At 47.2% G+C, this 12387-nt stretch overlaps 1 protein-coding gene across 2 annotated transcripts; it reads right to left on the reverse strand.

The window, feature by feature from the left end:
* Window positions 1-3412: 3412 nt before the first annotated feature.
* Window positions 3413-12074, reverse strand: ZNF304 (zinc finger protein 304). 2 transcript variants are annotated; one of them, XM_003277262.3, is made up of 3 exons: window positions 11634-12074; window positions 9490-9616; window positions 3413-7318 (listed from the first exon to the last, which is right to left on the reverse strand). In XM_003277262.3, exons 1-3 carry the CDS (start codon window positions 11664-11666, stop codon window positions 5499-5501), a joined length of 1980 nt encoding a protein of 659 aa, XP_003277310.3. In that variant the 5' UTR covers window positions 11667-12074; the 3' UTR covers window positions 3413-5498. The 2 variants fall into 2 exon arrangements, with proteins under 2 accessions (XP_003277310.3, XP_030675372.1); XM_030819512.1 differs by having other exon boundaries at window positions 9490-9921; window positions 11634-12050.
* Between the last annotated feature and the right edge of the window lie 313 nt (window positions 12075-12387).

Here is a 12387-nt window from a genome sequence, read left to right on the forward strand (position 1 = left end):
GTCAGTCGCGCTGCCGAGAACCGCAGTGTCTTCTGGGTTGTGAAGTTTCGACACCGCTTCTGGACTTGCCTTAGAGCGTTGGTCAGTCCTTATATGGCGGATAGAGGCTCAGTGGCACCGTCAGGGAAGCTGGTAAACGGAGGGCCGGACTCCACGGACAGGACGGGGCTTGGGTTGCTCTTAAAGGCCACATAACCAGATTTTCTTGAAGTAAGATCTAGGATACTCACAGAAATGTGAGGGACCTATGATATCGGATTGTGAAGCACAGCAAGTTCTCAACGGCTACACCTCCAGAGGGACACACCATACCATAAAGGCACTCTGTCTCTACTGATGCCTCTCAGTCATATGTTGCTTTTCAAATACACATACAGTTAAGCTTTGACTTCTATTTATTAAGCTTCAATATGGTTGGTCCAAGAGAACAAAGAAAGACTACATGGCTGGGAATTTGCACAAAAGATGACAGGAGGTATCGACGTAGATTGAAAGGGTGAAGCTGTGCCTCTGGATCCAAGAGAAAACATCGTTACTGTCTGTAGAGTCAGTGATTGTGTTCCTACCAAGAGTGCAATGCTTTTATTCTAATAATACTTATTACTTCATGTCTGAAATATTTTACATTTATTTTAAAAGTCTCAATCCTATCTGAAAATGAGAGTGACTGATACATGCCATTTCCTGACAGGACATTTTGTGCCATTCCATAGTTGGAGTGTATGTACATAGGGAACGTATTATCCCCAATAAAAACTGTGAACTTTCATGATCTTATCTCCTTCCTGAGAAGTGAGTTATCATTTTACTGGGAGTTGGAATTATCTGTGAAAATACTTGTGAAAATTACAGAAATCTATTAATAATAATTGTTAGGTTTTGAAGGGAAGGCGAGGGTTAAAGAAAGGCAGAGAGTTGGCAGCTCTACAGCAATGCAGGTTTTATGTCCAGCACAAGACCTGTGATGGGGAGAACTAGCTTAGTGCCAGAACCTACCACTGCTTACAGGCTGGGGCAATTATAGGCCTGGGTGAGAGGGGTCAGGGGTAGGGAGGAGGGGGCGCGGCGGGAGGGTATGGCTTGCTGCCCAGGAGGATGGTGGGGTTTTTTTGTTTTTTGTTTGTTTCTTGAGGAGTCTCGCTCTTGTCGCCCAGGCTTGAGTGCAATGGCGTGATCTCGGCCCACTGCAACCTCCGCCTCCCGGGGTTCAAGAGATTCTTTTGCTTCACCCTCCTGAGTAGCTGGCTTTACAGGCGCGTGCCACCACGCCCGGCTAATTTTTTTGTATTTTTAGTAGCGACAAAGTTTCACCATGTTGGTCAGGCCAGTCTGGAACTCCTGACCTCAGGTGCTCCGCCCGCCTCGGCCTCCCAAATTGTTGAGATTACAGGCGTGAGCCACTGCGCCCGGCCAAAGGATGTGCATAAGATGTTCCTGAGGCAGTTTGGCCTTTTTTCTGGCAGGATGTGATAGTGATCTCCCTTGGACCTTTTCCCAGCAGGATGTGATAGGAAAGTCAGGCAGCTGGGCAGGATGTTTCTCAAGGCCCTCCCTCCGTGGAATGCTTCACTCTGACCAAGGTCTGTGAAATGGCAGGGGGCTTACAGGATGGTGCAGTGTGGACTAACAATGATTATGTTATTTCAAAAATAGTGGCAGAAATAGTCCTACAGAAATCTATCTGTGACATGTGAAGAGGGAAAAAAGCAAGGTTACAGTAGAGTTTTAGCAAGAGTCTGAGAAGTCAAAGAATGAAGTTGAGACTGGCTGTGCTGGAACCTTGAACACATTATGCTTCTGTCTCCTATATGTATTTCTTTTTTCATACTTGAAAACATCGCTTATTAACTGTTTGGAGGGATAAATAGAGATAACAAATGGAAACACTTGTCAAAAAATAAAAGGAAGGCTGGATGAGGTGGCTCACCCCTGTAATCCCAGCAATTTGGGAGGCTGAGGTGGGCAGATCGCGAGGTCAGGAGTTCAAGACCAGCCTGGACAACTTAGTGAAACCCTGTCTCTACTAAAAATACAAAAATTAGCTGGGCGTGGTGGCGGGTGCCTGTAATCCCAGCTACTCAGGAGGCTCAGGCAGGAGAATCGCTTGAACCCAGGAGGCGGAAGTTGCAGTGAGCAGAGATTGCACCACCGCACTCCAGCCTGGGTGACAGTGCAAGGCTCCGTCTCAAAAAATAAAAATATAAATGAGTAGGGAATCTGTGTGATGATGTGTATTTACTGCTCTACAAAATGTTCAGTGAGCACATATGAACTGGGTTTCAGGTCAATGGTAGGTACATGGGACACACCGGGAATAGGGCTGCCAGCTGCTGTGTGTATACAGGACTGTTATGTGTTTCCTTAGATTCTGTATTTGTCTTTTTGGTATTCATAAATCACAGGTTCAAGCTAACAGCCAAAGTTGTTAACTTCTCTGTCTGCAAGCCACTTACTCAGGTGTGTGTGAAACTCATATAAAAACAAAACCCCAGCCAGGCTGGGTGTGGTGACTCACACCTGTAATCCCAGCACCTTGGGAGGCCAAGGCAGACAGATCACCTGAGGTCATGGGTTTGAAACTAGCCTGGCCAACATGGTGAAACCCCATTTCCACTAAAAATACAAAAATTAGCCAGGCATGGTGGCGGGTGCCTGTAGTCCCAGCTACTTGGGAGGCTAAGGTGGGACAATCGCTTGAACCTGGGAGGTGGAGGTTGCAGTGAGCCGAGATCATGCCACCGTACTCCAGCCTGGGTGACAGAGCAAGACTCCATTTCAAAACAAAACAAAACAAAACAACCCTGCCTTTAAAAAAGATACTCATTGTGTGTTATTAGGGAATTGCAAATTAAAGCAACAATGGCATACCACTACACACCTATTTGAATGGCATTTTAAAATCCAAAATACTGAAAATGCCAAATGCTGATTAGGATGAGATGCAAGAAGAATGTTCGTTCATTGTTAGTTGGATGCAAAAATGGTACAGCCACGGCCCGTTGCAGTGGCTCACCCCCGTTATCCCAGCACTTTGGGAGGCCGAGGAGAGTGATCACTTGAGGTCAGGAGTTTGAGACCAGCCTGGCCAACATGGTAAAAACCCGTGTCTACTAAAATAGGTGGAGGTTGCAGTGAACCAAGATCATGCCACTGCACTCCAGCCTGGGCGACAGAGCGAGACTCTGTCTCAAAAAATATATATAAATAAAATAAAATAAATGGTACAGCCGCTTTGGAAGACAGCTTGGCAGTTTCTTACAAGACTAAACATACTATATGACAGAGAAAAATTGCACTCCTTGGCACGTATCCAAATTAGTTGAAAATATCTCCACAGAAAAACTATACAAATATGTAGTAGGTTTATTCATAACTGCTAAAACTTGAAAGCAACCGTCCTTCAATAAGTAAATGGATAAAGAAACTGAGGTATATTTATAGAATAGAATATCATTCAGCCATAATTTGCACACAAATCTTAAGAGGTTTATTTGTAATAGCCAAAAACTGAAAGTTACCCAAACATCCATAACAATTAAGTTGACAAAGAAAAATTGTGGTATACAATGAAATACTACTCAGCAATACAAATGAGCAAACAATTGACTCATGCAACAAGATAATGGATTAACCTTAAAATAGTTATGTTTACTGAAAAAGCCAGAGCCCCACCCCCTAAAAAGTACACACCATATGGTTTCATTTATAAAATTATAGAAAATGCTTGCTGTTGCTTGTGAGTTGTGGAAAACAAGATGAGGAAAGATTGAGGATTATAAAGGGACAATCTTTTGTTGTGTTGGATATCTTGACTGTGGTGGTTTCATAGGTGTACACACATGCTGAAACATAGCACATTTTACACTTTACATATTTCCAGTTTATTGCATGTTAATCATACCTCCATAAAGCTGTTAAATAAATGTTCCTCATTAAAATCTATATATACTGTTCCACTAGGAAAGTTAGATCTGTCAACTATTTTGGCTCTACCATATTCCTCTCCCTACAATTTAGGAGAGTGAGCCCTGCCTCAATGTTGGTAAAAATTGGTAAGCAATGATGTCCGCATCCACCTCAGTCACTAGGAATGCTGGCTGGGTCAGAGAAGACCCATCCCTGGATCTCTCTTCTGTCACTGCTGAGGTTCCTGTCTGTGCAGGTCAACTGCCCAGGGAGACACAGGAATCCACAAACATTTAGATTATTTCCTCTGACAGTGGCCTTGGCCATAGGAGATACAGATGTCTGAAGGTCCTGAGAATTTCTATGCACTCCCATCCCACACCATCATAACTGCACCGAGATTTGTGGATGCCCCTCTAGAATGTTCAAATCTCCTTTTGTTTGCCACAGTCATCCCCACTCCATTATCTCAGTGTTTCTGTCGCAATCATGATTTTCACATTGCCCTATACAGGTCTTACAGTCAATGTTACTTGCCTGTGGGATTCTGGATATCAGGGACTTGATCCTGTACAGGTACAGAAGACAGCAATCCCTCAACAGTGCTGGGGAGTATGTGACAGTTAAGGGACCCAACTTACGTTGCTTCCAGAAGCACAGGAGATTTTCACACTAACTATGCCCTCCTCACTGGGCTCACAGGAAATCCTGGCAGCCAGGCCACAAAGTTAGGCACAAAAATTTTTTCAGTCTTTCCTAGCAAGCCTAGGGCAATGGTGTAAATTAGGTCGAACTAGACTGAGAACTGTTTTCTGCCATCCTTTGGTCCCCTCTGAGGCACATAAAAGTGGTGCCCACAAAAGGTGCTACTCCCTTCACGACAGAACCCAATTCTTTTCTCAATCCACTCTACACAATAACAAAATCCCCAAGAGTAAAGGCTGCCACAATAGGCCTTTATCACTGTATAAACCAGAGCAGCATGGGACAAGCAGTTCCAAATTTGGGCGATTTGGCAGTAAGACAAGTCACAGCTATCACGTTTACAGTTAACATTGTCCATGAAGATGGAAAATCGTGTCAGGAAATCCCAGCAGACCCTAGCTCAGGTTCTTTTGGCAAGAGCTAGCTCATGTTTGCTCAGAACCTAATCATGAGGGAAAAGATGAGGACTCTCAGTGGTAGGGGGTGAAGTGGGGTGGGGGAAGTCCTTGAAAATATTCATGATTACCTGTAGGGAACAGGAAAGAAAGCACAGAAGTCTGCCTTCCCTGAGCAAAATGGAGTGATTGACACACACAGCTGGTAGCAATAAGATGGCTTCCGCCACAGGCACTGGCAGTGATATAATTCCATCAAGAGCTCTAGACAGTTACAAAGTGCAACATGCCTCATGAAAGCCTCCCACATATGTGGTGCTTATCAGGAATCTCCCCAGGGTGGAATGAATATACAGTGCTCATCTGCTAGCTGATGGTTCTCTCACAAAGGGTACTCACAGAGCATTGCTCTGGTGTGAGTCCTATGAGGATGAACAAGATGACATATTTTCTGCATTCATAAGGCCTTTCTCTTGTGTGAATTTTCTGGTGTCAGACAAGTTTAAGAGATGCAGCTAAAGGGTCACCAAAACTGTTGCACTCATGAGCTCTTTCTCCAGTGTGAGCTTTCTGGTGACGAACAAGATGGGAGCTTCTGCTGTAGGCTTTCCCACATTCATTGCATACGTAAGGCTTTTCTCCAGTGTGAACCCTCTGGTGCAGAATGAGGCCAGAGTTGCGGCTAAAGAATTTCCCACATTCACTGCACTCATAAGGTCTTGCTCCAGTGTGAACTTTCTTGTGCTGAACAAGGTGGGAGCTACTAATGTAAGCCTTCCCACATTCACTGCACACATAAGGCCTTGCTCCTGTGTGAACTCTCTGGTGCAGAATGAGGCTGGAGTTGTGGCTAAAGCATTTCCCACATTCATTGCACTCATAAGGCTTTGCTCCAGTGTGAATTCTCTGGTGTACAATAAGGTTGGAGCTATGGCTAAAGAATTTGCCACATTCACCACACTCATAAGGCCTTTCTCCAGTGTGGATTTTTTGGTGTTGCACAAGTGTGTCTTTACGGCTGAAGGCCTTCCCACATTCACTGCACTCATAAGGTCTTGCTCCAGTGTGAATTATCTGGTGCTGAACAAGTGTGTCTTTGCAGCCAAAGGCCTTCCCACATTTGCTGCACACGTAGGACCTTGCTCCTGTGTGGACTCTCCGATGTTTAATGAGGCTAGAGTTATGGCTAAAGAATTTTCCACATTCTATGCATTCATAAGGCCTTGCCCCAGTATGAATTCTCCAGTGCTCAATAAGGTGGGAGCTTTGGCTAAAGAATTTTCCACATTCACTGCACTCATAAGGCCTTTCTCCAGTATGAAATCTCTGGTGCTGAACAAGTGTGTCTTTACGGCTAAAGGCTTTCCCACATTCGCTGCACTTATAAGGCCTTTCTCCTGTGTGAATTCTCTGGTGCTGAACAAGGTGGGAGCTTCTGCTGTAGGCTTTTCCACATTCACTGCAGTCATAAGATCTTTCTCCAGTGTGAACTCTCTGGTGCTGAACAAGTGTGTCCTTGCGGCTGAAGGCCTTCCCACATTCACTGCATGTATAATGTCTTTTTCCAGTGTGAAATTTCTGGTGCATTTTTAGGTGGTGCAAGTGAATGAAGGCTTTTCCACACTCCTTACACACATGAGATGTTTCTCCACTGTGGATTTTTCTGTGATTAATAAGAGCTGATTTCTCCTTGAACACATTTCCACATGGTAGGCATCTAAAGGGTCTCACCTCAGCATGAGTTATCTGGCTGTCAAGAAGAGTAAAGGTGTCCAGGAAGGCATTCCCTTCATCACCGCAACTGAAAAGCATCTGTCCATCATAGTCTCCTTGGTGTTGCCTGAGACTAGAGCTGTGTGGGAAAGACTCCACGCATTCAGTCCTTCTGCATGGACTCACCCTATTGTAAGTGGTCTGGTGCTGGAAAAGGCCAGAGCTATCTGGTAAGTCCATCCCTTCCTCCCTGCACATAAAGGATCTCCCTAACATGCGGATTGTACAGCTCTTCACCAATGAGGCCCCTCCATCATCCCCTCTGAAGCAATTCTCTCCATTATGTTGCTTCTGGTGCTGGTAAAAGTTTGCACTGAATGAGAATCTTCTCCTACACAGCCCACGTGTGCACAGTTTCTGTGTAAGGTGTGATCCCTGGTGTTCGGCCAGGTGCAAAATGTCTTTCAAGAGTGGGTCACACATCTCACATGGGTGTGCTTTCTGGAAGAGACCTGGCTCAGCAGTCCTGACCTGTGACACTCCTTCTACAGAAACGCTCTGCTCAGAAGGTGCCTCATTTTCTGCTTCACACCAAAAACCTGAAAGCAAAAAAGTGCTGGTGAAGTGCATGCTGACTTTGGTGGGAGGCAGCAGCCCCATCACAAATGTGTGTCTAACACCAATACGAGTCCACTGGCTTGTTGGCAGGACAGCAGGGCCAGGATCAGTGTGAAGAAGGGCTGGTTGTCAGTATAGGGCCTCACAGAATGGAGGAACCCTATCTATGAGGTAAAGACCTAAAAACAATGGCATACAGGATAGGGAGTAGAGGTGAAGCCTCTACCTGATTCCTCTGCAAGAGAGTTTCAGCAGGGCCTTGGCGGCTGCTGTCAGGTGAGCTCTGTGCAGATGGGTATGTCCGTGCCCGTGAAAATCTGACTCCAAATAAGTAGCTCGTTCTCACGGACTATTTAATGTGCACAACTCATGACACATTAAAGTAAGCTAGTGTTGAAGACAGCAAGTGAAACATGGAGGCCAGAAAAGTGGGAAAACACCCAAAAGATGGAAGACAGGTGAGTAATGACAAATGGGAAAAGTGCCAAGAACGAGGAAAGAAAAGTAGATGTGAAGAATCACTATGGGCCTTGGCAACAAAGCACTGACAAACACAAAACAAGTTGAAGGTTCGATCTGAACCCAACCATAACAGACACCCTCTTCCAGCTCCCATTCAGCAGGGCCATGCCCTCTGTAGGTCTCCTTTACTGTGGCTGCAGTGATGTCTGCCCTGTCAGGCACCCAAGGCTATCGGCCCCCTCCAACTGCGCAACTGCACGGGACTGGGAAAATGAAAGCTGTAACGCAAACAAAGGGCAGGTGAGTGGCGCAGGTAGACCCACTCCACAGAGAAAATAGAATGTTTAGAAAAAATACTCTCCAAGGCAGATGTACCAGGACAGCCCTGTAATCAACACAAGAAGTGATTGTGTCAGCTCCTGAAACTCTTGGCACAGTCAGGCCCCAGGAAATGTCAGCCAGAGGATGAGAGCAGAACCTAGGACAAAGAGGTGTAAAGATCATGACACCGACTCAGGCAGTGAGCACCTGAGCTGTGTAGAATCTGCTTAGCAGACTGAAAAACCCCTGAATCCTAACCTTTTCCTGCAAAGCTCTAGGGCAACAGATGTTCAGATTACCCGGTGAAGGCAGAAACACTGAACACGGCCAGCCCTACAACCCACAGCACCTACTCTGGGAAACAAAGAAGGGAAGGAGAAGAGTCATGGATCTGGATGGACAGAAAGAGTGGCCCATGGGGAAGAGAGGAAGACTCAAACTCCATCAAGGACACCGGAGTGGGTGTAAAGGCCTGTGGAACACAGCCTCTGACATGGTCCCAGTGATCCCTACCTCTTGGTACTCTTGCCCCTGTGTAAGCCTCCTCACTTGATTGTAAGCTGGATGGACTTACTTATTTCCAAGGAATAGAATATGGCAAAAATAATCAAATGACACTTTCAAGATTAGGTTACAATCCTGGGCTTCCATCTTGAACATTCTTTTGGTCACTTGCTCAAAGAGAAGTTAGCTTCCGTGTTATAAGGTACACTACAGAAAGGCCAGCTGAGGGAGGACTTTGACCAACAGCCAGCAAGGAACAATGCTCACAGTCCAACAAGCCGCAAGAAACTAAATCTTGCAAAAAGCAATGTGAGTGAGCTTGTAAGTGGATTCTTCTCAGGTAAGACCACAGCACTGGCTGAGAGCTTGATTAAAACTTCATGAGAGCCAAAAGCATCTGCATAAGAAGGTGTGATCAGGCTGGGCACACTGGCTCAAGCCTGTAATCCCAGCACTTTGGGAGGCCAAGGAGGAAGGATCGCTTGAGGTCAGGAGCTCTAGACCAGCCTGGGCAACGTAGCAAGACCTTATCTCTACAAAAAGTAAAATAGCCAGGTGTGGTGGCACGCACCTATAGTCCCAGCTACTCAGGAGGCTGAGTTGGGGGGATCACTTGAGCCCAAGAATTTGAGGCTGCAATGAACCATGATCACAACACTGCACTGTAGCCTGGGTGACAGAGTGAGACTCTGTCTGAAAAACAACAACAACAACAAAAAACCTCAAAATAATAAACAACAAAAAACGCTCTAACCAGATTCCCAATGCACTGAAACTGGAGAGATAATTAATTTTTATTGTTTGAAGTTACTAAGCTTTGGGATAATTTGCCATGTAGCATTAGAAAACTAAAACACAGACTTACCTAGTGTAGCCACAAGTGCAAAGTTCTCCAGCATCACATCACGGTACAGGAATCTCTGTGCCTCCTCAAGGAGCTCCCACTCCTCCCGAGAGAAGTACACGAACACATCCTCGAAGGTCACACAACTCTGCCATGATGAGTACAGCTGAGTCCGCAGTCAGCGTCTCTCCCCAGAACCCCCTCCTGCCCAGTCTACACACTCACACACCCACCCTCTAGTCCCTCGCCTCCCCAGCCTCCCAACTAAGAGGAGATAACAGACCTTAGCACCACTAGCGTCTGCTCTCTCCTCATGTCGCTGTCACCACTGTGTCCAGCCCAGAGCAGAACCAGGCAAGTGTGCAGACAGATGCTGTCTCAACTCTGGGTGTGGCATGAAGGGTCCCAATTACTCTCCTACCAACCAGTTCTCCTGGTGTCCAGACGATGCCTCTAAACACAACCAAACTTCAGCTCCATCTTCTCCCATGAGCTGCCAATACTAGAGTCTTAAGGCCACCAGTTCACACTCCTCCCAACACGCACATTACTCTTAGGACTACACCTTCCTCACATCTGGGATCCCCGCCACCACTGGCCCATGCCATATGCATCTCCATGACATCCCTCATCCCCCATGTCACTCTGCATGCAGTGTCCAGGAAGTGCTTGCGTCTTCACACTATGCACCACTGCCGCCCAGGTGCCTAAGCAACAGACCCAGTTTTCTCTCAGTCTCCAGTTTCAACTTTCTTACTGAATAACAGCATTACCACCATGACTTGAAGATACCCCATCCCACTCCACACACTGGCCACCATTTTTTTCAACTTCTTCAACAGAACCCTTCTCCAGAACTAAAAACCTGTGTGTTTTCTTGAGGCCTCAACTAAGATGTCGACTGAGACCTCTTAACCTAAACATGATCAAAGCCTAACTCCTGATACAACCACTAAAAATCATACCTGCTGCCAACTTCTCCAACTCAGTTGATGGCATTTCCATAATTTTACCAGCTATAGCAAAAACAAACCAACCTTAGGGTCATCCATGACTCTCTTCTCTCATTCACCCTTTGCATAAAAAAATCCAATCACCCTACTTAAAAAACAGAAAATTCACCAACTTCTCTCACCTCCACGGCCACACCTCTAGACCAGACACCATCAACACTACTGCAGTAGCTCTTCCCTCATGCTCACAGTCTGTTCTCAGCCTGAAAGCCAGACAGAGCGTGTTAAAATCCGAGTCAGATCATCTCCCTCCTCTGCTCCAAATCTCCCACGACTTTTACCATACTCAGGATGCCTCGGCCAGCCATTCCTGCCTCACTCCTTCCTCTGATACCTGTTTCCAACAAAGGTAATTAAGACCTGAGATTCCCTGAGCGCTCCCAATCAATCCTACAAGCATTTGAGCGTACCTGTTCCTGGGTCTGATATGCTTTTCCAGTACTCACCCCATTGGTCGCCAGGTGGGGACTTCTCCACATAACTCCAATCAACTCATGGCCTGGATTCAGGACACTAAGCTAGAAATGACCTCCATTCACTGCCCTCTGTCTCAAGTGAAGAGAGTCATGTGAAGAATCCCAGGATATCATCACTATGTCTCATCGGAGAATCTGGTCAGCCTTACTTATAAAATACATACAAAACCCATACATTCTCTAACCTCTGCTGCCACCACTCTGACCCACACCATCAACGCTCACCTGGACTATTTCAGTAGACTTCATCTTGATGTCCCCGTCTACCCTATGCTCCCCAGTCTAGCCACTCTGCAGCCAGAGGGAGCCTTTTAAGAACTGCGTCAGAGGACCTCCCTTCTCTGTACCAAACCTTGCATGACTCCCAGCACCCTTAGAAGAGAGGACCAGCTCCTCGGGCGGCCATTCCAGGCCTGCCTCTGACCCCCTAGTCCCTGTTCTCACCAGGCACAGAGAGTTCCCGGAACTCTCCAAACTCATTCTCACCTCCATGCATGCATTTGTAAGAACTGCCCCTGCGCCTTCGAGTCCGTTCCACACCTTATGCCATTGATAAGGGGAGCGGAACCCCTCCACATAATGCGACGGAGTGACCACCCTGAAGTGCGCGATGAGGGCGAACATCCCAGGACACACCAACCAGGCCGGTGTGCGTTTGAGGGATGCCCCCACTCACCTGAACCCGGTCCATCAGCACCGCCGCTGCCATGAGAAGCGGGTGAACGTGAGAAGGGGATGGACAGGCTGTGCCCTGTGGGCTCAGCCGAAACCCCACGCATCCACCGCGCTGGACGCCCTCGGGCTGAGTGTAGCACTCCAAGTCTCAGTCTACCCGGTGTAAAAACGCTCATAAGACTAAGGCGGCTGCCTACGGGGGAGACAAGGACAAGAGGGCGTGTGTGGAGGCCTCGGTAAGAGCCCAGCCCCGGCAGACACCTCCGCGAGAGGCCGCCCGTCCCACGACAGGGGTCATGGATTGTAACAAAAGCGTGGAGGAAGTTCCTGCAGTCTTCACTGTCTTTCTTTGCTAGGTTCCGAGAGAGCCGAGTAGAAAGCCGACTCGATCTCTAGGACTCAGCCTTCACAACCAGAATGCACTGACCGGGCATAGGAAAAATACGTCACGACGGCGACGCCAGAAGTCTCGCCCCTGCAGCCCAGAGCAGCAGGAAACGCCCAGTTTGTGGGCTGTCATTGGCTGCACGCCGGCTAACAATGAGCTGGGCACAGATTTCTGGGTAATGTAGTTTGTACCCTGCATCCAACCAGGCAACGAGCGCTTTTTGGGTTCTCCCGGATGTCCGCCAAGAGGCGTCGCGCAGGGAGGGGGAGGAAAGACTGGGAAAACGGTGTCTCGGAGGCCACAGCTGCTTTTAAAGGGTATGCACCTTGATTTCCATGGCCACCTGGGACAATGCCACGCCACTGAA

Source organism: Nomascus leucogenys, chromosome 10, assembly GCF_006542625.1.
Source record: "Nomascus leucogenys isolate Asia chromosome 10, Asia_NLE_v1, whole genome shotgun sequence".
Classification (NCBI taxonomy): Eukaryota; Metazoa; Chordata; class Mammalia; order Primates; family Hylobatidae; genus Nomascus; species Nomascus leucogenys.

Excerpts from the sequence above, each read along its gene's own strand:
- ZNF304 (XM_003277262.3), bottom strand. The coding sequence starts at position 11,666 with ATGGCAGCGGCGGTGCTGATGGACCGGGTTCAG. Across the intron at positions 9,617-11,633 it reads TGCTGATGGACCGGGTTCAG|AGTTGTGTGACCTTCGAGGA; the intron begins GTGAGTGGGGGC and ends TCATCATGGCAG. Across the intron at positions 7,319-9,489 it reads TGCACTTGTGGCTACACTAG|GTTTTTGGTGTGAAGCAGAA; the intron begins GTAAGTCTGTGT and ends TTTTGCTTTCAG.